Source organism: Chiloscyllium punctatum, chromosome 36 (assembly GCF_047496795.1).
Source record: "Chiloscyllium punctatum isolate Juve2018m chromosome 36, sChiPun1.3, whole genome shotgun sequence".
Taxonomy (NCBI): Eukaryota; Metazoa; Chordata; class Chondrichthyes; order Orectolobiformes; family Hemiscylliidae; genus Chiloscyllium; species Chiloscyllium punctatum.
The window spans coordinates 161,918-189,828 of record NC_092774.1 but is presented as its reverse complement, the minus strand read 5'-3'; the positions used below and the strand labels follow the sequence as shown (position 1 = coordinate 189,828).

Below are 27,911 nucleotides of genomic sequence, written 5' to 3'. Positions count from 1 at the left end.
TTCAAAGAGTTAACTCTGCCAACAAAATGATATTACTGTCGGGTTGCTCACTCAGCAGACTGTCCAAGTCATTTGGCAGAATGCTTCACCATTAGAACGTTCTAACAAGCAGGAAGATATCACTTGGGAAGGGCACAAACTGCGAGATCTCTCATGTACACCTAGCTAGTGTGCGGCTGCACACACTGCTCTCTCAGTGAATGCGGGGTTTGGAAGGGGGGCGGGGACACCGGTAGGGACTTAAAGTATATCCTTCTGGAATGGTCCTTTGCAAAGGATGTCTGGAGAAAGATGTAGTACTTTCTGTCGAGGGTCTTCACAAGCAAATCTTTGACTCAGGACACAGTGCTCTACGGTCAGTTCCCCATGACACACCCTGACACTGAAACAAACAACTGCACCTGGAAGGACACCAAGTCGCTGAAAAATGCACGTTTGTTGCCCTTAAACTCTTTGGTAATCCAGAGCAAGTATTTGACCCTGAACGAGGGTTGCACAGTGGCACATTCCAAGGACCAGGACAAAGTGTTGAGGAATGTATTTAAGGTTGGGGCAGCTGCCACTAAGACAGTGGAGAAAGACCACTGTCTTAGGTCTTAGAGCAGAAGGTATATGGGGGTCCGTTCAGTTATCAGACCTTCCTGATGACTCAAGTATGTATAGTTTAAAAACTGTCCATGTAAGGCATGCCTTTAGAGTATTCTGTAGAGAGTCAAATTCCAGTGTTTGTTTGTCCTTCACACAGGATTGTGCAGAAGGAGGAGAAAGTGAGGATTGGAGATGCTGGAGATCAAAGTCAAAAAGGGTGGTGGTGGAAAAGCACAACTGGCCGAGCAGAATCCGAGGAGCTGGAGAGTCGACGTTTGAAGCATAAGATCATTATCCTGATGAAGATTTTATGCTCTTAACATCGAACCTCCTATTCCTCGTATGCTGCCTTACCGGCTCTGCTTTTCCAGCACCACACTTTTTAACTACGGTCCAGTAGTGACCTGTTTCAATGACTACGTATGAATGTAAATGTATTTTACAAATACAGATGTTATTTGGAGAGAGAAAAGAAGCATCTTTCTGTTAAATAAGTTTACAGTAATTTGACTGAATTTCTTCAACAACTTTCCAAGTACAAGAAGAAGAGCTTTTGATACTTGCCTGGCCAGTGCCAATCATTCGACCAAATTCTGTGAATAACGAAACTGGCTAACAAACGAACTATGTATGTTGGAAATCAAAAACAAAGGAAAAATTGCTGGAAATATTTCGCAGATCTAGCAACATTTGCAGACAGAATGCAGTGTGAATGTTTTGCTTTGGTTATTTGAAGATGACCAGTTAACTGTGCCTATTATGAGAGCGACAATTCTAACAGATTTCTCGGAATAATTCTGTAACTTCCAAAATTACAGAACTGTCTCAACAATAAAATATAACAAATTACCACACAGCGCCTTTGTTTCACTGAGGATGTGAACGGCTACCTGCGCCCTTTATCACTGCAATGTTTCTTAGATTCCTCGGAGGAACCTGCCTGTCACGTTTCCAAAATTACACAACTGTCTCACCAAAAAAATGTCCCAAATTGGCCCAGAGTCCCTTCGTTTCACTGACATTGCAATGGCTCTGTATAAATGCATCACTATCGAGAAACTTTTTGAATATTAAAAGAAGAAATAATAACTAAAATCAGTGGCACATCAAGCTCCGAGAAATGGTAAAATATTCAGTTTCTATTTTACACGCTCCCAAACATTAACGAATAAATTTGGTAGATATTGTTCAGCAGGTTTCCCGAAGGCACACACTGTTGAAGCAGCGATGGGCACTGTTTCCAAACAAACCCGAATTGTCGGAGTAGGTTTTCAACTCTGTGAGCTGTACGGAAACAGCGAATAAGTGCAAGGATTGGGGGTGAATGAAGGTTGTGGTCGGGGAGCTCTGAAGCCTCAGAAACAGTTCCATAAAAAGTCGGAAAATACTGAAGACAAAATAATTTTCATTTCTGATCATGCCACTATTTTATCTCGCATGGACTGATCATTATATTTTTGCCACATGTATGTTACTAATCATTGACCTATCAATAGTTAAGTAAATGTATTCAAGAGACCATAACTCACAGTTCAATAGCTGCAGAAGAAGTAAGTTCACCAGGGTTACAACCATCGTCCCAGCTGGTGGTTCCAGATCAAATCTGAACATTTGCTGAATGCTGTCTCACAGATACTGAGCAGCAGTTCACATATCAAGTGACTCCTCGATTTCTCCAACAGTTGTTTCCTTCACCACGACTTGTCCAGGGGCTCGTGTTTCTTTCCATCAACCAATAGATTTTGACGTGAGTGGACTATGAAGTAAACTCTGTCCTCTCCACCAATGAGAAATGATGTGACCATTAATGGGTACAATGAAACCGGGTTCATCTTAACAGATCAATGACGTTTCCGATTTTGACTTGGAAGCGAGTCCCCACTCCGGAATCCATATCACAGAATCACACAACTACAGGAGGTTATTGGTCTCAGATTCTTTGAAGATTCTCTGCAACTCAGCATCTCCCCGAGCAGCTGGAGAAAGAGCTCAATTTCCATTTCGTCACTTTACACTCTTCAGGACTAAAAATGGAGACTAACAACTTCAGAGCTGAACCTCTACCCTTCCTTTAGATTACAAGTAACCCCTTTCCTCCCTTATATATTCCTGTCCTGTCGACATTGGTCTCAGCACAGCAGACCCATATTCATCTCATTCGCCTCACTCCTGAGCACCTATTCTGAGTCATAATTCTGTCCATTACTATAACTATCAGTCCGTTGTCTTATCCTCTGAGCACGCGGTCCGCCTGTTTCAGTCTCTTCTCCTCCCCAGTTTGTTCACAGTATTAAAAACTGTTTTTACCCAGAATAATCACATTTGATTCAAAATATTAACTCGCTTTGTGTGTCCACACATGCTGCTCAACTTGTTGTTTTCTTCAAATGTCGGTCTTGTTTGTTTATAAAAATCATCTTTCTGTTATTCTAAATGTGTTAATCATTGAATTAACTTTTAGAAAAACTTTTAAAAATCCCCAAAACTCTTACCTTATTTTTACTACAGTTTTAATTTCTATGTCTCTTCTGCAAACGTGTTCCCTCGTCTCCATCACCAGACCTTCCAATATTTAACTCATCAGGATCATTCGGTAGAATTTGTCCAACCCAGTTCGGAGAGGAAATAATTGTTTTCTTTTCCTCTTCCGATGCAAAATCTGCTCAAATTTCAAATCATATTGATTTCCCTCCTTGGATTGTCAGCTCTTATGGGACGGATACAGTGCAATACAACAATGTTTCGCAAATATTCAATTTTGCCAAATATCAAATTTCCTCTTGATGTGCCTCATCTTTCAAACTTGCAGGGCCTGACATCATGGCAACTGTGACTGTACATGTAGAGCATAGAACGTAGAATATCGAACATTACAGCGCAATACAGGCCCTTTTGGCCGTTAATGTTGTGCCAACTTGTGGAATCAATCCGAAGCCGACCTGTGAAATCAATCTATCCTACAGGAGTCCATTTTCATCCATAAGTCTGTCTAATGACCATTAAAGTGCCCTGAAAGTTGCCGGGTCTACTACAGTTACAAGCAATGCATTCTACGCCACTACGAATCTCTGAGTAGACTAAGTTATAAAAAAATGCAACAAGTTTGTCGCTTCATCAGAGAAAGTGAGGACTGTAGATTATGGAGATCAGAGTCGAACAGTGTGGCGCTGGAATAGTACAAGAGATCAGACAGCATCCGAGGAGCTGAAGAATCGACATTTCCGACTGAAGGCTTTCATTCGGAACGAATCGTGGAGACTGGTAAACTGCATGTTTTGGCACTAACTGAGATGGCAATAGATTTAGTACATGTTTTGGTTTGTCACAATGCAAAAGTATCCAAATTCTGAAAAGGAAACACGTCTGGAATAATAGGGATGGAAAATATGAACTGTCTGTTCTAAATTTGAGGAAGGGAGAAACAGGGATGTACAGGCTGACGGATTAATTGCAATATTCAGAACATGGTAGCGTCCACCATAAACAATGTGACAACAAGCTTCAATTGGGGCATACAAAATTGAAATTAATTATGGAAGAGAAGTCGAGGCCAGGACAGAGAATTGTCTCACAGAGAGAAAAAAATGTGCATTTTCTGTGGAAGGAGGTGATAGATGGAGTGCATGGGAAATCGAAGGTGCGAGATTAGCATTGTAAAACGCACTTCAGCGATTTTGGATGAGGGGATCAAATGTGACTTTGAGAGGTTTGCTGATCAGAACCATACAAGCAGGCTTCAAGGCCTTCTGGACAAGTTGAGTCAAAGAGCAAATGCGTGAAAGATGCCTTCTAACTCGGATCAGTGTGAGGTTAACGACATTGGACAGAAAACAGGACCGAATAGAACACCAGTGAGTAAAATAAATATTTAAAGGTATGTTAGTGATAATGAACAAAGAGAAATGGATGATTTGGTACACCATTAACTGAAAACAAGGAAGCAACTCCGAGACTGAAAGGTAAGTGCTAATGTGACCTTCTTTGACAAAACGGGTTCAGTCCAAGAACAAAGTTTTTTTAAAAAAGAAATACTTCTCCAGAAGATAGCAGAGACCGTTGAAGTATTATGTACCGTTTTGATCCCCTTGCCTAAGATACAGTGCCTTGCATTGGAATAGTTGCAATGAAATCCACCAGATTGATTTCTATCATATCAGATGTGTCTTGGAAGGAAACATTGTATTCATTGTGTCCACAATCATTGGTGAGGATCTCATTGAAACGCAAATAATTCTAACCGCCTTGACATGCAGGATGCAGGTTTGATGTTCGTCTGGCTTATGGTATCGAGAAAAATGGGTCATGGTCTTGGTTTACAGGCTTGCCATTTCGTAGGGTTGCACAGAGATTTTGTCACTTCGGGAATTGTGAGTGGAATTCTCGAAAAGATTGTGATGTCATTGGGTACATTCAAGAAAAAAAGCATCAGTTACCTACCAGCGTGAACACTGTGGAAGCTAAATGTAGAAGGTAAAGTTAGAATACAGAACATTGAACAATACAGCGTGGAACAGGCCCTTCGGTCCTCGGTGTTGCGTCGACCGGTGAACTATTCTCAGTTCGTCCCCCTACACTATCCCAAAATCATCCATGTGCTCATCTAAAGATTGTTTAAATTTCTGTAATGTGGCTGAGTTGACTACATTAGCAGGTAGGGCACTCCACGCCCTTACCACTCTCTGCTTAAAGATCCTGCCACTGGCATCTGACTTGAATCTATCACCCCTCAATTAGTAGTTGACTCTTTCATTGCACTTTGTGACATGTGGAGCAGAAAGAGGGATAATCCAGATCTTCAAGGGTAATCAATTGTGGAATGGAATGCAGATCATGATCTCAACCTCAGACCATTTCCCTTTAATCAACTTCACAGTTCTGTTTAAAATTCTATCACTGGATACGGGCAGCGCTGTCTCTGCCAGCATTTATTACCCATCGCTTTTTTTAGCCTTCAGAAATTCGTCATGATCTGGGTTCTTAAAACTTTGAACTCGAAACGCTGAAGTTAGACCGACAATGGCGTGAGTAAGGTATTTTTCAGGATTTTGAAAAAAATGTACATTGCTGTTGCTGAGTGATGGTATTGGATGTTTGTGTATGTGGACACAGTCACTTCGCTGCTTTGTTCTGGGTGCTTTTTAGCTTATTGAGTTTTGTTGGAGCTGCACAAAGTCTGGCATTTGTGGAGTATTCCATCACTATGTTTTTCAGTCCACAGACGCAGCGAGACATGGTGAGATTTGCAGCATTTTTGGTGTTTGATTAAGAGCTAAATTGCCCTGTTGGAACTCAGACTGGGAATCAGTGTGCAGTCGATTGCCATGTGGAACCTGTTTGACAGCATCATTGATGACCCCCTTCAATTACAAGACTACTGACTGAGAATAAACGGGTTTAGACAATATTTGGCCTGGTTGGATTTGTCCTGTGGTTAACACAGGAACACATGTGGCCCATTTTCCGCACGACCTCTGGACATGAAAAGTGCAGAGACATTGATATAACGTTATCGTGTCAAAATTACCCTTTTGCAGGTGACCACTCCTTATGGAAGTGTAGATCACAAAATACGTGAAACAAAATTGGATGATCACAGAATGCAAAGTGAAGTTGTGGAAGCGTGTGCGTTATTTTCTCTCCCTGAAAGTCTGTGATCAATGTTATTACAACAGCATCAGTGCTATAACTCAGTTGTTTGTAATGTACATAAGTGTTTTGGATGAAACTGTAGGTGCTCTCATCAGTGATGTCCTGATCGTCACACTTATCATCAATATCGATTTAGAATCCACATCGCGCCTTTACTACTGAACGGCCTGTCTCTGTTTTGTTGTCTGCTTATTCTCCACATCTATTTCCCTTGAGCATCTCAAATGAACTGCACATAAATCAGCATTATCCAGCCCTCTTCAAGTCTGAATAACAGTCAATGTACTCGAAACATTAAAATCATATTTATCGCTAAGTTTCTGCAGTTCTTCTCTGTTCTTAATTCAGATTGCCAACCCCGTCAGAACTTTGATCGTGCTACCATAGTTTCGAAACTGGGTACAGTTTAGCGTTATTGATTACATTCAATCACATTATCAACGATTTCCGTTTTATCCTGTGCTGTTTTGCACTATTCATCGACAAGACAACGCCTGAGCCATGTCTCACAGATGCGCTGCAGAATTTCACATCATATATGGGTTGTGTTGCGATACAGGGCAAATTGCCAATCATCTGAAGAAATCTGATCTTTCAGACAGAGGCGATATGCATGAACACACATTTTGATATCAGAAATGCTGGACATTACCAACAACTTAATTACATCTAAGAGCCGTAGCATGTTGTTAGAAAACAGGCAGAAGCATATTTTACAGCAGATCATAATTTGGAATTTGTCAAGATTTATGGAAGGTTCAGTGTATGAAAAGGCAGCTTCTCAGTCTGCACAACCACAGAACCGTCACTGCACGTCTTGCCTTTCTATTCAAACAACAGGAAACACCTGGTACCATGTAAATTCTGTGCTCTAATGTTGTCGCCGGTTTCTCCATTAAAATAAAAAAAAATCCAGAAAAGCAGTAAATTCGGAATTAGAGTAGAGACTCTACAGAATCTCAAAGGGTACTTCATCATGGAAGAGCACATCACAGCTCCAAGCTCATCTCAACTGGGAATCTATAAATATGTTAACACCTTAAATCCTGAACGGTCGCACATAATTTCTGTAATCTAGTTCTGGTAAACTAACGTCTAACAGAATGATTCAGCGTGACAGAAAAGATCAGTTTGAGATCCAATCAGTGCGAACAAACGTGAATTATGATCAAAGATTGAGGCTATACGTTTGAAGACAATCTGTCTGTCACCGAATCACTGAGTTCCAACAGCGTTGCAGACTGGAATGCGTTTGTTCGGCCAATCGTGTCTGTACTGGCTGTTCAAACACTCATGATTACCTAATGCCAGTATCCTGTCTTAATCGGATAATCTTGCATATACTTGCTTCCACATTCATCTAATGCTGTGGCAAGTTTCAATCTGCATTCCCCAAATTTCCAGGCAGTGCCGTCCATATCCTAACGTCCATCTTCGCTGCTTTTGCAGATCTCTAAACTACTGTTGTCACCTGCTTTTCCCATTTGTTTTCGGGAATGCTTTCTCCCGATCTCCTCTGTCCAGAGCTCTCAGGCAGGCAGGAGGGGATATGAAGCATGAGCAAGACTTAGAAATCATTACCATCGAGAGACGCAGAAGAGGGAAAGTTGCACTAAGTCGGAGCAGTGATAAAGCAATGGGAATTAGACAGAGAAAGACATTGAGCACTGATGTCACAGAATGATATGATCACAACATAGAACATAGGACAGACCTCCAAAGGAACTGGCCTTTCTGCCCAATATGCTTGTGTCCACCATGATGCTGTTCTAAACTGATTCCATTTGCATGCATATGGTCTGCTACTCTCTCTATCCTCTACCTGTTCATTCAACTGTCGAATTCATGTTGCTTGTCATCTGCGTGTGTGGCTACTAAGGATAGCTGGTCATGTCGTTTCGTGGCTCGTTGGTGTTCATGGATGCGGATTGTTAGCTGTCTTCCTGTTTGTCCTATGACAAGCAACATGAATTCGACTGGGATAACACTACTATTATAGGACAAGCCAAACAGAGAAGAGTCAGGGAATTCCTAGAGGCATGGCACTCATCCACAGATTCAATCAATAAGCACATCGATCTGGACCCAATATACCAGCCACTGCAATGGACAACTGGAAGTGACAACCGGAAGTGGCAGATTCAAACCACTACAAATGCCGGAGGAAAGATCACAGAAGCGCTTCACAGGAGGCTCCCAAGCACTGAGGATGTCACCTAGACAGGGGACGAAACGTCTGCACCACAAACTCCCAGCCTGGCCAACACAACCACAACAATTCTTCAATTTGTGTATTATTCAGCTAATTTAAACCGAGTCTAATTCTAACGGTAGGTAAGATGTGTGGCTGGAGAGATGAAATAGTTTTACAATTGGTGAATTCGCTGTTCGAAGATCACTCTGTGACTTCATCAACAAAAAATATATTTCTGCACAATACAAAAATAACACCCATCTTTCCTCCACTTCAGACGCAATGTTCTCAAACAAGGACTACACAGAATGTGTTTTCATCACGTGGTTGCGGACAATGTAAAACAAAACGCGATATTGAAAAAGGCATTCCCATTCTTTTGATAATTTCTTCTTGTGATTTCTGGTCTCCTTGTCCAGGTTTTAGTTCAATCGTAAAAAAAAATACATTTTTACAAGACCTTGGTTTGGCAACACGTGGTATGCTGTGTTCAATTCTGATTACCATATTACAGGACGGATGTGGAGGTTTTGCAAAGGGTTCAGAAAAGGTTTACAAGCATGCTACCTGAATTAGACGGAACGAGAAGGAGAGGCTAGTAATATTTGGCTTGTTATCTCTGGAGTGGCAGACGATGAGAGACACTAGATAGAAGTCTGTACAGTTATGAGATGCATAAATAGGCTGGATGATCACAATCTTTTTTCCCGGAATTGAACTGCATCAAACTCAGGAAATGCATTTAAGATGTGATTGGGAAAGTGCAAAAGAGATGTGAAAGGCAAGTTTCTCACACAGGGTGGTAGGAGTGTGCAACTGGTATATTGCCATCCCGTAAGCCTACTTCCAGTCATCGTAAATGTCATGTTAAGCGTCATCAACAGTGCTATCAAGCAGTGCCTGATAGCATTAAGTTACGCAGTTACTCCCAGCTTGAGTTCCTCCAGGTTCAAACAGGTTCTGACCTCATTACTGCCTTGGTTCAAACATAAACAAAAGAGCTGAATTCCAGAAGTAAGGTTATAGTGATAACCGCTGATATCAAAACCACATTCTAGAGAGTGTAGAATCAAGGAGCTCTTGCAAAACTGGAATCAATGGATATCAGGGGCCAAACTCGCCATTGGTGAGCCATGACTGACATGTGGGAAAATGGTCATGGTTTATGGACGTGCGGCATATCACCTCAAGCAGCTCTGCGGGAAATACTCAGGGAGAGAGAGGAAGAGGGACAGGGCAGACAGGAACATGAGAAAGTGAAAGAGTGAGAGACAGTGAGGGATCAGAAGGAGGAGTGGAAGGCTTAAAGGTGGGGCAGAGGGTGTGGAGAACGGGAAACGTGTAGAGAGACATGGAGCAAGGGAGAAATGAAGGAAGAGCAAGGTGAGAGTGGGACAGGGAGAGAGAGAGAGCGAGAGATCGAGGAGTGAAGAGGAAAGAAGAAGAAGGCAGAGAGAGAGAGACGAAGAGAAATGTCTCTGTATCAATTGCTCCCTTGTGTTAAAAGTGATACAACGCCACCCTCTGCTGGCCGACCAACGCCACCGCACAGGAGATGCTGCAGCGTGAAAGCCATCAAGCTCCCATCAGAGAGAGAGATGCAGGCATACAGGTATGTGCACACTCGTGAGATGATTGCAATTGTACTTCGGGTTCCCTCAGAGTGAAAGATGTTTGTGTTGAGAAAATCTATGAGTTTCTTCTGCAATGTCGAATTGATTTATCTTTGGGCTGTTTCCTGACATTGTACACATTAAATCGAACATTTGCTCGCAACTGCATTCAGTCACCTCCCAGTGAATTGTTTTTATGAGGAGACACGATGAATTTTCTTCCACTTTGTGCAATTTACAATTCTATGTAATTTATTGAGTCAGATTCTAAGTGACGGAAGAATTTAATATTTGAGGGGGTCAGGCCAACACTGGATCTGTTTATCTCCTTCTGCTCATATCTTGGGGCAAGATCGATTGAACAAAATTTCTACAAGCGGAGGGTTTGAAGAAGAAAGAATCAATGTAACCTGGGAAATTCACAAGCTTGAATGTTTTATCCATGAAAAGATATCTGCCGTTTATGGACTGGTATTGGTTGGCATTGTCTCATTTGGAATACAAGAGGAGGACAGGTTTGGAGGAGGGGGGAGAGAGAGAAAGTGAGAGAACTTCCAAGCCTTTGACTCACGCATTTTTTAGTTTATTTTTTTATTCAAACTTCCCTCCCGGATAAAGCGTATCGCATTTCAGGCAGGTACAGACACACTGGTACAAAGACAACAAAATGCAAATACACACAAATGGAAACTCGCATCAACATGACCATCAGTGTTATATCACTTTGAATAAAAGGGACAACTGAGAGAAAGTGGGGAATGGCTTAACCCTGTTTCAACAGATTCAACATCAAAAATAAACAGAGACTCCACTGCACAGAGACACAGTCACAGATATCGTCTCCGGATGTGCTCTCTATTTTTTAATTTCGGTCACTACCTTTTCGTTCTGTCTTTCTCACCCACCACTCCCTGCTTGTTTACACATTAAAATATTACCCGACACATTTCTGACTCTCAAACATGCCCTGCCTGAAATCATAGCTTTCCGAAGTTTCCTGCGTTGCTACTTTTACAGAAAAGCAGATTGTAAGCCACGATCCTTCTGTATGTTAACTTTCCAAGTTCCCTTCCATTTCCTGTGTACTTCCCTCCTGCAATCAGCTTTCCAACGCACTGGCAGAGTCACAAGTATTTTCATATTCAGAGATACAGTTGCACAAGCACGGCTAATTACAACCTCTCTCACTTACTCACTGACACTCACACACATACACTGTGGCACTGACATCAACAAACGGACTCAGAATCCCAAAACATACTTGTAATCATTGCATTTTTATTGATGAATTGTAACCTACATTTTGCAACATCACTTTCAGAAATATTCCAAGTTCATCAACGATATGTTACTGGAGAGAACATTTCTTTCAATAAACAGCAACACAGGACTTCATAGAACTCTTTGGCTTGACAAGTTTAAAAGCCTCCTTCATGCGGTATGAGAAAGCAAAGCAATTACACATGGAATTTCCTCAATACCTCATTGACAAGCCACAGGACCATCGTCCACTATTGTGACTTCAAACTTCCACACTGAGAAATGAATTACATCATATATTCACACATAAAAAATAACTCCGATGAACTTTGTTAATACCCACTTTTAACTCATTAAAACACACAGCATGCAATGTTCCAAGTTTATTTCAAATGTATATGTATTTGCAAATATATACATTTCAATGCCAAAGTAAATGCTGCTCGATTACGACCAGTTCCAGCTTATATTGAAAAAATATTTTTGCAGATTCAAAACGATAGTCGGCGACTTCTCGCAATATTAGGACGTCCCATGTTGAAATAGCTTCTAAAATCGACCTGAAATGATAAAGAAAATACTTTGAATCCATGCATTCAAGTCGCCTCTGGCTCTATTCACAGCACTGAATCAACCAATCCTTCGCTGAAGCTCTCACTCCATGGAGGAGAGACAAGACTAATTCTGCCTCTGCAATGTCAGACTGATGATGTGCCATATTTGGAAGGCACATTGACATGTTTCTCTATCTGTGTGTTCAGCTGGATGCAAGCAACCGCCTGGAAATTACTCTGAAGAGCAGCAGAGATGTGTGCAGCAAGTGATCACTGGGCCAATATTTATTCTACAAACAACAAGCTCACTGAAAATATGATTATCGCCTCTGGTTTGTGCGAATATTGGCCGGGCAATCTCCTAAATTATATCAGTTATGAAATGTTCAAAAGTATATCATTGGCCATGCACGATTTTGCAGGTGAGATGTTGATTGAAAGTGCAAGATCATCAAATATCTATGGTTTCTTTCGCTCTTCTAAAACAGTTTAATAGATCTCTGTGAAACAATAAAAATTGCTTTCTTCATTAATTGAAACAAGCCTCACGCATGTATTAAATGTTTAACTGAAAAATAAATGTCAAGTTTCCCATGATGATTTTCAACATTCCATAATGCTCAAGATATTTCAGAATTTTGCAGAAAGCCGAGGCATCCCATTCTCTCCTCTGCATCAGAAACATTGGAACTCAGAGGGGAACGCAGCAACTATGGGTTTGATGCGTACGTTGTAACATTTTGGATCGCACATCCAGTGCATGTCAACAGTGAAGGCGCCACCGATATGCGAGTTATCAGGGGAAGTCAGATGGATTTTCTGATTGGACAACAGAGGTAACAAGGCAATGTCTGAATCATTGCTCTATCGAATCATGCAGTGCAGTGAAGCTCATTTGGCCATTTATAATCAGAAACAAACAACGGAAATTGCTAGAAAAACTCAGCTTGTCTGGACACATGTTTGGAAGATATCAAAGTAAAAGTTACAGGCCCGGTGACCCTTCTTCAAAGAAACATTGGAGCTTGGTGGTCGGTGTGGTGATCCTTACATGTTATAGGAGCGTTCTCACAACTGTACTAAAACAACTCCCGGTGAAAAAGGAGAGAAGGTGGAGAATAATGGAAGCGGATAACGGGGAATACAAGGAACATTGGAGCAGTTTTTCTTTCCCAAAAGTCCATTCGAAAACACTAAAACGGTTAAGCGGTTGATCAGATAGTCTGGGTTTCAATGAGAGCCGTGAGTTATTGCCATTTGTAATGTTCTGCTTCAGGAGATGTATTCGTCTTCGGGAATGGGTGTGAGTGCAGTTCCTGAAAACAACCACATCAATCGCACGTCTCTTTGCACATTACAAGTAAAGGTCCTAAGCTCTGTATTCCCTGTGAGCTACAAGAACTAAACCATTCAAAATGCTCAGCACGGAAAACCCCATCTTTCGTATTCTACATCCAGCCAGTTGATGATGCATTGAAACAGCAATTTTGTAGATTTGTAATTACAAAATTGGGTGAAGATCAGCGATTCGAAGAACTGACACGACGCAGTGTATGAAGAATAGCATCGAATTCATTTTTTAAAAACGGTTCTTATGCTATTGAAATAAAAATCGTTCTCCAATAATACATTTCTTTCTTAGTGACAAGCTGTGGGGATAAGGCACAGGTAGCTTTGGACGTTGTTCATGGATTTTCAAGTAAGTATAATATTATCATGGAATAGAAAGGAATTATGGCAGTGTGAATGCATAGAAAGGTGGTTAAAGATGTGAGTATCTGTTATTCAACTCACCGAGTGAACAAAGGCCACTGTCATCATCTGTAAGTGTGAGGGGTTCTTCAGGATCACTGTCCAATTGTAACTTTCCATCATGAGATTCTGCATCTTCAGTCTCAACATCGTCATACTCACCACGAATTCGACCTAGTGGGAAAGATGAGCATCACTGATACAAATTGAAATACACAACAACGATCACTGGAATACGAGATTACTGCTTCAGATAAGGCAAGTGCTGGAAACTGAGACCAGAAGAGTTAGGTCGGTCATCGTAATTGTGAAGTAACGGAATGAGCAGAGTTGGTGCAAATTAGGATTGTTTTCTCTGGAAATCAGAAGGTGAAAGGTTATCTGGTCGAATTATTCAAGATAATAACCCGGATAAGATAGGGTATACACAGAAAACTACTTCAACTGATTAGACTATTTTAGCTCGAGGTATTATACACAGAATTAATGCCAGACCGTTCAGGGGAAAATGTCAAGAAACGACAAAGCTGGACAGGATTTGGAAATATATTTCCCAAAAATTAGCTGATGACTGAACATTTCTTAATTTTAAATGTGGCCGAGATTATTGTTGGTCAAAGGAATTTATGCAAATGCTTCAAAGGCAGGGAGCTGGATTTAGGCCACACCATAGTTTGGAATTATCTCATTGAATGCAGGAAGAGTTACGAAGGGCTGAGAGACCTACCGCTGTATCGATCTTGCAATTGATCGACTTGGAGCTGAGCATACAGAGTTGCTGCCATGGCTGCGATGAGCCATGAAATAATAACGACTGTAGTTGGGGAAGACAGGAACGAACATTTCACTATGGTGGGGAGATCAAAGATCAGGGATCATACATTTCAGAGAAGTGATGGGAGAAGTAAACAGGAAATCTTCGACTCTCTGCCAGGAAGGTTGATAGAGGCAAAAGACAACCATAACAGTACTCAGTGGTACACTTGCAATGTCAAGAGATACAAGGCTGTGGGCCAAGGTGTGCTGGCAAATACGATTAGAATGACAACCTGGTTGTTTTTGGCCGGCACGAGCCGGACAGACAATGCCCATGATTATGTGGTATCAAAACAGTGGTTTTCACTTTAACTAACTCTCCTTATGAAACAGCCAGTGGTCACACTATCTTGTGAAAGCAGTGGTCACATTACCTTGTGTTGTTTGCCATCGTTAAGTTTTGGACAGTGTAGACAATGTAGGACAAAAAATGAATTGACAGAAAGTGAAGCCATACACACCTGGAATGCTGTTGGATTCCACCTCAAGATTTTCAGATCCGGGATTATTGTCAGTCAAGTAGTGGCTGGTGTAGTATTCAATGCGATTGAGTGAGTCAATGGAAGCATTAATTACTAAAAATAAAAATGGAGAGTTATTTTCAAGCTCGAATTCCAAGAAAAGCCAAGACCAAAAAGATTTAGAATGAGCTCAAAATGTGTTGCTGGAAAAGCGCAGCAGGTCAGACAGCATCCAAGGAACAGGCGAATCGACGTTTCTGAGGAAGTGCTCATGGCCGAAACGTCGATTCTCCTGCTCCTTGGATGCTGCCTGACCTGCTGCGCTTTTCCAGCAACACATTTTCAGCCCTGATCTCCAGCATCTGCAGTCCTCACTTTCTCCTCGAAGACTTAGAATGAGGCAAGTATTCTTCAGCCAGAGGCTTGTGAATCTATGGAACACCGATGGCTATGGAGGCAAATCAGTGTGCATCTTAAAACAGAAATGCAAAAGTTATTGATTAATAAGGGGATAAAAACATCCCAGGAGAAGGCAAATCAAAGTGGTTGAGAAGCACATCAGTCCTTATTGAATAGCAGAATAAACTCGATGAGCCAAATGATCTCATCCTGCTCTTGTCTGTCGCAGACTTATGGACTGTAGTTGAAGGTTTTATGTTATTAATTGTCGGGTGACAACAGAAAGTATTGTTCTTTAATCGTGCCTGCAGAAATATCTGGAAAAATGTCAAGTGAACCAACTGTGGAAAAGAATATGATATAAGAACTAAGAGCAGGAGTACTCCATCTGGCCGTTCCAGCCTGCTCTGCCGTTCAATAAGATCATAACCGATCTTTTCTTGGCTTCAGTTCGACTTACTCATGATTTTACTATTCACAACGTCATTCACCCCAGCTCTAAAATCATCTGATGAGGCAGGGAATTCCATAAATTCTCAATCCTGTGGGTGAAAATGTTCCTCCTCAATTTAGTCCTAAATCTGCTATCTGTACTTTTCAGGCCACGTCCGTTCAAGTCATAGTCATTTCTAATTTTATTCCAACCAAAATGGATAATTTCACATTTATCATCTACCAGACATTTTCTTTCCATTCACTTACACTGTGTCTGAACACCTGCAACGTTTCAGAGTCATATGCAGACTTTCAGCACCACTCATCTTCTGTGACTCATCATATTTGTTTATACATTGATTCCTCAATTTTGCTTCCACTCTTTGGTGTTGTGTGATCCCTACTTATTGCAAAAGTTATATTATTTTAAAATCAATGACGAATTGATTAGTTGTCCAGCTTTCTGAAGGGGTCAGGGTGGAACCAGGTTAGAAGTGAAATTGATAGTTCAGTTTGCTTTTTCAAATACATGCCAGAAATAATCTATCAGGAGTGTAGGGCAGTGGGAATTATCATATTGAAATTCTTCATCTCACTAAATGCGGACAGAGACACAGTTAATGAGATAGCTTCCCACACACGACGACCATGTTTTAACTATTAATCATGTTCATTCAGTCATTAATCATGTAAGACTGCAAATTGAATGGAAGCTATACTTATCCAGTCACGATTCACTGTACAATAGGAAATACATACCTGGTCCATTTTTGTGACCCGTCCTCTTGCCAAGGGGAACATTCTCAATTTCTTCATAGATTCCTTGGTCCAAACCAAGACTTGAGACTCTGCCACCAAGGTAAAGTTCTGTTGAATAAAAGATAGACTGGTCAGCATTTGTAGCTGAACACTCGCAGAAACAAAGTCTTTGTTTCTGAAGAACCTTTAGAGAGAAGAATGAGTTCACACAATGCTGGTGATTAGAATCTTCACACAACGTTAACTGATCGCTGAAGGCAGAAGATCTTGGAAAACACAAACGAACACGCCATGATTAATTTCCTTGTCACATCAGTTACCGAACCCTAGTATGTTAAACAGAAAGAGCGAGTTGCTCTTGTTGGTATAAATATGGGTATTTTGTTCGAATTTTGCTGATTCAAATATTTACTCAAGAAAATTTTCAGCTCACAATGGTGCATGTGAGTCAAAATGTTGAGTGCAGAAAATGAAACTCTTTAATGCAATGAACAAACGAAAATGTTAATAACCTACATTTCTTTTAAAAAACTTGATAACATTGAGGAGTTTACAAATTAATGCTCAATACCCTGTGGTGCTTACAAAAAAGGTTGATAATTATGTTATTTGAATTGGACTACTTTCATTAAACAGTTGCATAGTTATGACAATTCGGTAAAAACCAAACCGTGAGACGACTGAAATAAGGTGTATCTTGATGACATTGATTGTAATAGACGAAGTGCATAGTTTTTATGGCTATATGTAAAGGAAAAATTCAGAGCATGTGAAAGGATAGAAAATGATTGTTCTTAGTGTTGATTATCATTGCCAACTCGTGGAAAATGGTTCCCAGGCAAACGCTTTTAAATTACTGTGCAAACTAAAGAAGTATCATTTGCTCAGTGAAGGGAAGCCAGTTGTTGCCGAAATGAAAGTTACCTTAAAAGGACCCTTAATCCTCTCAATGTTCTTGGGTTGTGGTAGCAGCACCCAGACACTGAAGAACCATAAATGAAGAGTAACTAATGAAGAAATATTTGGACGCAGTCTGCAAATATCTCAAAGAAATGGAGACATATTGCTGTATTAATTAACTTGTTCTGGGATATCATGTATATGTTAACTGAAAGATAAGAAAGTGCAGTCTTTATATTTCTTTCCCAATGATAATGACTGGAGAAACTCCACATTATACGTTAATTCAGTTACACTCCAAATATATTGAACGACTTGGTGAATAATTCACACAGTTAGCATATTCTTTTATCTGCTATTTGCAGTTTTGATGCATTTTATCTGCGTGTTTATTAAAACTTAGCGTTTCATTGGGCAAACTCCCTCGAAGAAAACAGACAGCCAAGAAATGCCGCACAATCGTGACCACCTCAGTCAAATGCTGGATAAGTGCAATAAAAATCTACAGCACCGAGAACATATGCAACAGTGAAAGTGACTCAGTGTAAGCTTAGTCGGTAGATGTGATGCTTACCTTTCGTTTGCAATTTTCTCTGCATGACCACCAGTAATGCGACCAACTCACAGATTAACAAGACTCCCAAAGATGAACAGACGGCAACAGGCATGGAAATAGACGCACTTTCCTGCCCTTAAAGGAGGGAGTACAAATGGGTTGAGCATAGTTAAGGTCTGCCATGGAAAATTGTAAATAATCATCATTAAGGAAACAATGGCACTAGCTTCCAAATCGTGAAAGTACCAACAGCATCAATGTCACTTTTCTGGCAAGTAACGCGAACACAAATACTAATCTTAGTCAGTAATACCTGCAGGTGAAGGTGAAGGGGAGGCCGTCACCAAATCGGATCCTGTGAAACAGAAAGTACGAATAATTATGAAGGGAAATTTAACTTTGGAAACCAAATGTTTGCCCTGATTTTCGACATTGATGATCACGGACAGGCGCCAGTCAGTCAGCATCAATCTTACCTGAACACTTTACACTGGCAATTTCCTTGTGATTACACTTCCTTTTAGCTGGAGCTGCGGAGAGACAGTCAAACAAAGAGAATTCTCTTCCCTTACACTTCACATCATTCTGCCAGATAACATCATTCTCCTGGGAGAGAACGGCCTCATCAAGGGCTGATAGAGCAAAGCCACATCCCAGCTCTCTGCAGACAACATTAGCATCAGTTATATCCCAGGAATCGCCACACAGCGTTCCCCAGCGTTTATCGCACATGATTTCCACTCTTCCAGAACAGTTGCTGCTTCCTCCATGCAGGTGCACACTGTCTTGCGTATCTGTGGTACAGAACTGATTATTAGTGAATTCAGTACAAAGCAGAATCTCCAAGAGATGGCACAAAGAGAAAGAAGACGCACCTAGTTGTTGATGGCAGTAAGTTGAACTGAGGGTCTGCTCCTTTGTCACATTGCTCTCTGTTGAAAAGAGAAAGATGCTCAGCCTATTGGAAATTCATGTTTGAAATGACACCCGAACATTGAGAAGGCTTGTCATGTTACCTGAACAAACTACACCAGCATCGTCCCGGTGTTGACAGTCGTGTTGACCCCACGGATCTGTGTGACATTGCCACAGTGTCGACTCGTGGGACAGACACTCCATCTCATCGAGCCAAATAGTTCCCGTTCCTGCTCCGAATGATTGAGCGTCGTATTCAACATTCTGGAACGCACCACAGTGCAGCTGCTTACAAATCACTTTGGCATCGTGTGAATCCAATGTGTCTGAACACACTGTTCCCCATGTCCCATTGTAGAACACCTCCACTCTTCCCTCACAGCGATGTTTTCCATTCACCAGCCGCAGCTCCTTGTGTTCTGTTCAAACAATAACAGATATCCAGATTGTTAGATTGTTCATGTTTCTGGTGTGTCCTGTGATTGCCGTAACGAGCAGGATGCATGATCGGATCAAAGGGAATTGCTGGAGGAACTCAACAGAATCTGTGAAGAGAGAAAGCACAGACAAATCTTCAGGTCCAGTGACGTGTATTCTGAATTGAGGAAGCGTCACTGGGCATGAAACGTTGACTCTTCTTTATCTCTCCGTTTGCTGTTAGACATATGGGTTTTTCCAGAAATTTTCCTTTTTGTATTAGATTTGCAGCATCCGCGGATCGTTGTGTTCAGTTTTCATCATGACACATATTGCATTGAAAAAAGGAGTGAGCCAAATGTGCATCGTGCATGGAGGTTTGAAAGACTTTACCAAGATAACTACTAGAATCTGGCTAACTGTTTGAGAACCCGAAATGGTCGAGAAGCAGAAACTGACAGAAAACAAAACGCCTGTGTTAAAAGTAAATTGTCCACTTTGCAGAAGTGACAATCCACTGGAAGTGGTTCTGATACCATGGCTGTACAATTTTATATATACATGCAATCAATTTTAAATTAGTATCACCAGGGAAGTTTCAAACTGCTCAGTTGGAAGCAAATTACGCAATATTTTTACTGTTCTGAAAAATCATGAAAAACGCAAGTGCACAGTAATAAATAGGCAGTACAGGTATGGACAGGAGCTATGTCTAATGCAGTGAAGAGTGGTCAGAAACATAAAGAGAAAAAAATCACTCCTTCATTATCGAGTCACAAATAGTTCGATAGACACACAAACAGGTCTCATATTTCTGGTGGCTCGAAACATAAATAAAGATCATAAATGTGGGATCAATTTTTCGTAAACCCTTTATGACAATCAGGACAATATTGACATCCACTTGGAGTAGTGACAACAGATCAAAGATGACACTTTTCATGCCAAACGCGATTTGTATCAATAGAAGGTGAAAACAACTGACTGAAAAGTAATTTAGATTAGAGAAACGAATTGCTCTATCACTTTCTGTGCAGCATGTAAGTGTCAGAGATCGTTTCTTTAAATTCCTGCCGCTGCTCTACATCCTTTCGAATTCAGTGAACATATGTCACCATGACGTCTCACCTACAACCTTCGAGCAAAGTAAAAGCATTAAAAATGGCCTCACCCGAGCACATAATTCTCACATCCTCTTTATGAGAACAGTCGTCTTGGTGACCCAATGGGACTGAAGGGCATTCCCAGAGAAATGATTCATTTCCAAAACACTTCACATCCTTCCACCAAATGTGGCCTGAGCCCGGTCCAGAGGAGGAGGGGAGTGTCATGTCCAGTGCTTTTCCACAACCCAGTTGTTTACAAACGACTCCAGCGTCGACCACATTCCATGAATCATCACAAACTGAGCCCCATATTCCATTGTAGTAAATCTCCACTCGACCAGCACAAGGGCTTCCACCATCTGACAGCCTTAGCTGAAAGTACTCTGTGAAACAATTACACATTCAATGCACATTCCCTTCATGACTCAGGGCAACACAGTGTATAGATACAGGGAAGACCGTTTTAAATGTTCTCATGAGAAGTACTTAATGTGCTGAAACATAATTTCTTACAAAACTAATCGATCAAGTGTAACCTTTTAGCACGAATGTCCAGCACATAAATGTTTCAAAATATCTAATTGCACTTGGTACTGCCCGGTTCAGTTTCTCTTTCTATGTTGAACATTCAGTGAAATATTTTGCAAACGGTTGCATTTGTGCTTTCTCTATCTTGTCACTCCGTTTATGTCTGTCCACACGTTACTTTGTCTAATGCTCACCCTATTTTATAGTGCACATAACTGTACGTACGTCCAATATAAATACCGTCTCAGCTTTCATTCATCAGCGCACATGGGAATACTATACTTTACGAGAATATAACTGAAAGACAACATATATAGTGGAGTGACAGCAATAGCACTTTGAGTAGTTTTAGAAGTGTAAATACTGAAAGAGGACGAAAAGTCATTTCAGGTTATGATCACGTGTACTTAGATATAAAGGTCCAGAACTAATTCACAGAATCACAGATTTAAGAAGTCTTCAGCGCAGAGAATGAACCTTCGGCCCACCAATTCTGTTTCTGTCAAAAACAAGCTCCGAAATATTTTAATCTCATTTCCCAGCACTTGGGTTCGTCCTTAACTCCTTCACATCGCACGTGCACATCTAAATATATCTTAGATTTCACTAACGTTTCTGCCTCTACCACACTTACAGACAGTGAATTCCAGACGACTGCCCCTCCCAAGTGGATGAAAAAGAATATCCTCAGGTCCCTCTGAACCTTCTGTCCATCACCTTAACTCTATGCCGCAAGGTAAGCAATTGCATAACATAGTGGAAAGATTCCTTCTTGCTTATTGTACACCTCAATCCTGCCCATACCCAGTCGCCTCTGTTCAAAGGAAAAGAATCCAAATCTGACCAAGTTGTCTTCATAGCTAAATTTTGTTCATCTCAAGAAAATCTCTCATACGTTTCCCCCTGCATTGTCTCCATTACTGTCCAATCCATCCTCTGATGTGGATTCCTTAACTGCACACAGTTTTCTGCTCTGGTCTAAATCATGCTTCTTGCAGTTTGAGAATAAATTAAACTGCATCTCCCACCCCTCGGCATTTTTACCTGTCTGATCAATATCTGTTCATATTCATTCTCATCAAAATTTCAAATCGCAACGCCAACGTCACTCTCACAAAATTAGAAATTGCTGGTGAAATGCAGGAGATTTAATGGCCTCTTTGGGAAATGGTGTTAGCATTTCAAATCGAATGACTCTTTATCTGAACGAACGCATTCTTTGTGCACGTGTGTCAACTTTACTTTTGGGTTACGAAATTGGAATTGGATTACTGATTAGATTAGATTAGATTACTTACAATGTGGAAATAGGACCTTCGGCGCAACAAGTCCACACCGACCCTCCAAAGGGCAATCAACCCAGACCCATTCCCCTACATCTCACACTACAGGCAATTTAACATGGCCAATTCGCATATCCTGCACATCTATGGACTGTGAGAGGAAACACACGCAGAAACGCGGAGACTGTGCAAGCCACTCAGACAGTTCCCTGAAGTGGGAATTGAACCCGGGTTTCTGGCGCTGTGAGGCAGTAGTGCTAACCACTGTGCCAGCGAGCAATCTAATCTAATCTAAGATTAGGATCCATACATTGTGGAAAGTGGCCCTTTGGACCAGCTAGTTGATACCGACCTTCCGAAATTTAACCCACGCACACCCATTTCCCTCTGACTAATGCAAATAACACACTGCGCAATTTAGCATAGCCAATTCACCTGACCTGCCACGTAATGCTTGTATCTGACAATGAAATGGTGTTAATTTTTCATATTCATCCATCTGCACCCGCCGCCCACCTCAGATCTGCTTTCATCCGAGCGATGAATAAATGGTTTGAGTGACACTGACAAGCAAATGGTGAACATTCTCAATTTACTCAGCAGATGAATATTTGGCTTGATATATCTGAGCTGGTTTAAATGTGAAGAGTCTACTTACCTAAACAGAGGACACCTACGCCACTGCCTTCGGTGACAGACGAATTCAATGTGTTGGAGATTCTGCAGTCCTGCAGTTGTGATTCATGCCCAAGACATTTGACAACATGTACCCACGAACCACCATCACTCTCCCCGTACTTTGAAGAATTATATATTTCTGAGGCATAACCGCATCCCAGCTGTCTGCAGACAACGTTGGCATCATTCTGATCCCACACGGTGTCCTGCACTCCGCCCCAGCTTCCATTATAGTAAACTTCAACTCGGCCATCACAGCGGCTTTCGCCATTCACGAGTCTTAGCGCCCAATTTTCATCTGCAAAATAAGAGTGACTGAGAACAGCGATTGACATGAACACAGATATTCAAGAACTGACAATCACAGGAAAATGTATGATTTGCAATCATAAAGATATTTTGTCCATTTACGTTTTCAAATACTTTCATCATGTCATCACATTTCTTCTGTAAACAAAATTGAGAGAGGCGTGGAAATAAAAGTGCTGCTATTCTAGCATTCGTTGAATATGAAGTCTCGACCTCATTCATTCGGGCTGATTCTCAGTTTGCAGATGCTACTCGTATGCTTTGACCATTTATATGTTGCCACTGCTCTCGTAGTTGACGGCAGAGCATGTTGCATTGAGCAAATGACCCGCAATATGACTGAGGCAACGGTCAAGAAGATAATGGAGATTGAGGAACAAGTCTGTTTGAGAATTATAACATTGAAAACACTTGTGAAAATTTGGGATAGCTCATAGATGTTAAAACCTGATACTGTCACTCACTAACGTAACTGCCAATATTCACCATTTTCTTTTGAAAATTGTCTCCACGTCATTGATACCTCAAAATCTTTTAATAGAAGGTACGAATACATCTGATTTTTGCGGCGCCATTTGTGCAGATTCTGATATTCCCTGCCAGGAGTTGAGGGCAGAATGTCATGTCATAAAAATGTTGACAAGAGTATTTCAGATGCGGTATGCATTCTCTGGGGGAATGTTGGAAAATGTTTGCTCAGGAATTGGAGCCAAGTTTCAGCTCGTGAACAGGGAAACTATGACGAAATATTGAAAACAAAACCCATGCAGCTCCTAAAGTTTGTCAGGAAATCAAATCTGGTTTCCACATTTGATCTGCCCGACAAGGTCTTCAGGCTCATAAAAGAGTGAGAAAATCATAACTAAAGGCCTGTAAAACCAACCTGGTTAAACTGAAATTAGGCATCAGCACAAAACCTGGCCTCACTGGTCACATCTGCGTTCCCTGAAACACTAAGTATCAGAATCATAATCGTTAAAATGTTCGTGAAATATTCCAAATCTAAAACAAGTACAGTGAGTTGAGAAGCACTAACAGAATTAGTAACCCAGGCAGAATGGATGCATTTGTGGAGTGACAGGGGATTGACATTTGAAGAATGCGGCAGAGAGTTAGGAAATTAATTATCATCTTGGATGGCATTCAGAATTTTTTAAAAAGATAATGTACATTTAATACAAATTAACTTCCGAAAACTCAAGTGTTGCATCTCAGAACATCATTGTGCCAAATCAAACATTGCCTCTTGATTTGCAAAGTGGAGGTAGAAATTAAGACCTGGTGGTGCTGAGGGTGCCCGAAATTCCAGAATGGCAGCTGGTAAAGATCAAACTGAGTTAATAGTCTGGAACGGAAAGATAGTCTGAGCGATGGTGGCAGTCAAACGATCATCAATTCTGCTAACAACTCATCTGGCTAATACTTATCCTTGTGGAAGGACATCTGACGGTCTAACCTTTTCTGACTGACATGTGACTGCGGATTATTAACCATATCGTTGAAAGGTAACGACTTCCTAAAGTGAACATAGTGCACCAGTGAAACCGAGATTAATCACAAAAGGCCAACAGGCCATGGGCTCACCAGTGACATTCCATTAAGGTATAAATAAAATAATTCCAAACTTTAAGTACACAGAAACACTGTTTAGCAAAAGAAAAATTGCTATAAAGGACACACCCGAGCAGATGACATTGGCCATATTTCCATGTAAACAGTTGAAGCTTTCCCCATGTGAAACTGGACAGTTCCACAACCGTCGCTCGTTTCCGTGGCATTCATAGTTTTCCTTCCACACTGGTCGGGCTCCCCTCCCAAATCGAGCATCTCTCGGGATCGACTTTGCAGTCCCGCAAAAGAGGTGCTCACAGACCACATTGGCGTCTTGTAAGCCAAAGTAAACACCGCACAGCGTTCCCCACTGCTCTCCATGCAGGACCTCCACTCTCCCAGAGCACCTGTTCTCCCCACCAACCAATCGGGGCCCATTGTCTCCTGTTTTGGATCAAATCAAGAAACAAACGTTTGCAAACATCCACGCATTTGTTCAAGATTCAAAAGAGAAAATAAATCGAATCTCATTTATTTTCTCACTGCTCACAGTTAAAGGGTATTCCCAAGATAGTGATTATGATCATTTACCTCAGTCCTGGAAAACCTACGAAACGAGGGTGTAAAGGTTTACTTGATGCAGTCCATAGTTTGATAACAGCAGTGTACTTTTAGTCCCGATGGCTCGTGAAGGTTAGATTGACTTTTGCAATCATGCAGTAATGCTTAACTCAATTTACTGATGAATACGTGGCTGCATTCTCGTTAGAGAGATATGGTTGATGGTGATTTAACCTGATGGTCACTATTCGTCAGCCGAGGGATGAGTTCAGAAGGTTAGGACCATCATGGCAACTTCAGATTGTGGGGGGGAATGAACCAACGCTGATGGCATTACCTTATATCAAAGACCAGTCATTCAACCCACTGAGGTAGGCGATTCCATCAGGGTGTTACAATACAGTGCAGCTAACGAGGCGAATGTATTAAATAATTCTTTTTGAAGGCAATTTCTGAAACATGGGCAACAAATGAGCATACAAGTTTGAGGCAATTGAGGTACATATAATGTTAAAAGTTTTTTTGTAAACTAAGATGTTGAGCGTCCAGGTGACCAAATCAAGACCAGTGCATCAGATGCTGGCGGCAATATACAGTTTCAATACTATTTACGTTTCTTCTCCCATCGAACCTGTAATAATGAAATCAATTATAACCTGTGCATGTGTACCGTCTGGTAGAATGTGACATGGACTTTTCCGAATTTGCATTGAGATGCAGAGGAACACTTCAAAATTAGCCCCTAGTACCATACATCAATGTTTTCAAACCATTATTCATGACATCTCCCAATTTCAATAGAGCATGCAAGGAGAGCAGAACAGATAAGTAAGTGACAGATGAAACTTTAAGCAAAGGAGTTTGAGGCAGTATATTTTGGAAAATGACGTACAACGTGCATTTAGATGTTTTCACCTTTTCCCTCTTCATGATGTGAATAAGTGCACTGAGACAGAAGTGCTGGAGCTTGAAAAGCTGAGATACATCAAGATTACAGAATACTTGGTAGAGTAGTCAGCAATGCAACTTAAACGTAAAATTAAGAATAGAAGAAATTCAGGCAGAAAGACAGAAATAATTCCTTTGCGTTTGGGAAGATAGGAAAACCTTGTTTATAATTATGTGGAACACATAATTCACAAAGTGTGTCCTGGATCTTGAGGAGGTGCATACTCGAAGAGATACGCAAAAAGGCTTCTATTTTCGATTAATGTGTATTGGAGAGGTTATGGATCGTATTGAAGCAATGGAGCTGGAACAGATAGAGGTATACGAGAATATTACTTGTTGAACAAAGCAACAAACGAAAGGAATTACTGGACCTGCCAATTGATCATCGAAAGTGTAGAAGGCAATCATGTAACGATTTGGGACAAAAGGTGCACAGTATTGCATATTGGAATGTCCTGAATCAGACAGTTGACAAAGTGCATATAGCATGCAAAATACAACGTGTCAGGAAGCAAGATAAATTGACAGCAACGTGAAAGTTCAGAGATTGAGAAGGGTCGCAAGTAAGGGACAGAAAGGTGAATAAATTACCATGATAATATCTATCAGCCAACGAGTGTTTGTGAGCTGGAACTTCTTGCTGAAAAAGTTGTTGGCAAGAGTGATCTTCAATGATGTCATAGAGTCTGTTAGTATTGTTAAAAAATATAACCGGGTCAGGGAGATTCAGAAAATAAACAATTGCCTTGTCATAACTTACATTGTCTGAAGTTCACGTCAAAGTCTCTGTATCGACCAACGACTCATATTATCGTCTATGAGCGACGTTTAGTCAATGTCCACACTAACGGATATTGACTGTGGACAGTTCAAGAAATGTCTATCCCAATCCAAACGCCAAAGTTTTTAAATGTTTAAATTTTCAATAATTTCGTGTAAATTTTGCCTCATCACTCTTGTGCCAGAGAAGATGTGAATCTTGAGGATTAGTTGAGATTTTTCACGGTCAAAGCAATGTCAGGAAAGCCAGCGACGTTACCCTTACACACATTAACTGGAAATGTGTCTTTATCCTTTCGGTAAGCTTGTACTCACCTGAACATATCAGGGTGACATTGTTGTGTCCAGTGCAATCCTGGTGCGTGGTTGAAGACCGTGGGCACTTCTCCAGCTGAGTCTCATTGCCCGTACATTTAAACACCTCAGTAGCCGTGTGAACAGCACTGCCTCCAGAATGCATCGCGCTTGAAACAGACACTGCGATTCCACAATGAAGCTGTGCACAGACCACATTGGCGGTTTTCAAATCCCAGTCAAGCCCACACATTGTTTTCCAGGTGTCACCGAACTGGACCTCCAGTCTACCAAAGCATTGGGAATTTTGAGGTACCAACCTCGGAGCTCTGTGATCTGAGATTTCAAAAAAGCACAGAATCAAATCTATTTGTAGCAACCGCGACTTAGATTATTTTCTGATAAACATTTATGTGATTAAGTACAGGTCTGGCATTTCTGGAAATAAATTGTTCCTACAATCAGTTTGCTGCCCTGTCGATCTCATTCATGTTCAGCCATAACCCCGACCCTCAGCTGTTCAGACAGAAAGCAACTTTCAACCTGAAGATAAATGACAGAAAGTGACTCTGCCAGCCAACTCAATGTCGAATCTCAGTGTG

At 41.1% G+C, this 27,911-nt stretch overlaps 1 protein-coding gene across 1 annotated transcript in view; it reads right to left on the bottom strand.

The window, feature by feature from the left end:
- LOC140461059 (scavenger receptor cysteine-rich type 1 protein M130-like) overlaps nucleotides 1-27,489 on the bottom strand; it is a 56,501-nt gene extending 29,012 nt beyond the window's left edge. The window contains exons 1-14 of the mRNA XM_072555842.1: nucleotides 27,331-27,489; nucleotides 24,853-25,167; nucleotides 22,844-23,161; nucleotides 20,440-20,757; nucleotides 18,953-19,270; nucleotides 18,812-18,868; nucleotides 18,413-18,730; nucleotides 18,250-18,291; nucleotides 17,955-18,071; nucleotides 16,481-16,588; nucleotides 14,888-15,001; nucleotides 14,338-14,457; nucleotides 13,653-13,784; nucleotides 2,118-2,171 (exon numbers count right to left, since the gene is read on the bottom strand). Coding sequence (XP_072411943.1) covers nucleotides 2,118-2,171; nucleotides 13,653-13,784; nucleotides 14,338-14,457; nucleotides 14,888-15,001; nucleotides 16,481-16,588; nucleotides 17,955-18,071; nucleotides 18,250-18,291; nucleotides 18,413-18,730; nucleotides 18,812-18,868; nucleotides 18,953-19,270; nucleotides 20,440-20,757; nucleotides 22,844-23,161; nucleotides 24,853-25,167; nucleotides 27,331-27,475 — 2,476 coding nt within the window. The 5' untranslated portion in view covers nucleotides 27,476-27,489. The remainder of the gene's footprint in view (nucleotides 1-2,117; nucleotides 2,172-13,652; nucleotides 13,785-14,337; nucleotides 14,458-14,887; nucleotides 15,002-16,480; nucleotides 16,589-17,954; nucleotides 18,072-18,249; nucleotides 18,292-18,412; nucleotides 18,731-18,811; nucleotides 18,869-18,952; nucleotides 19,271-20,439; nucleotides 20,758-22,843; nucleotides 23,162-24,852; nucleotides 25,168-27,330) is intronic.
- Nucleotides 27,490-27,911: the final 422 nt, after the last annotated feature.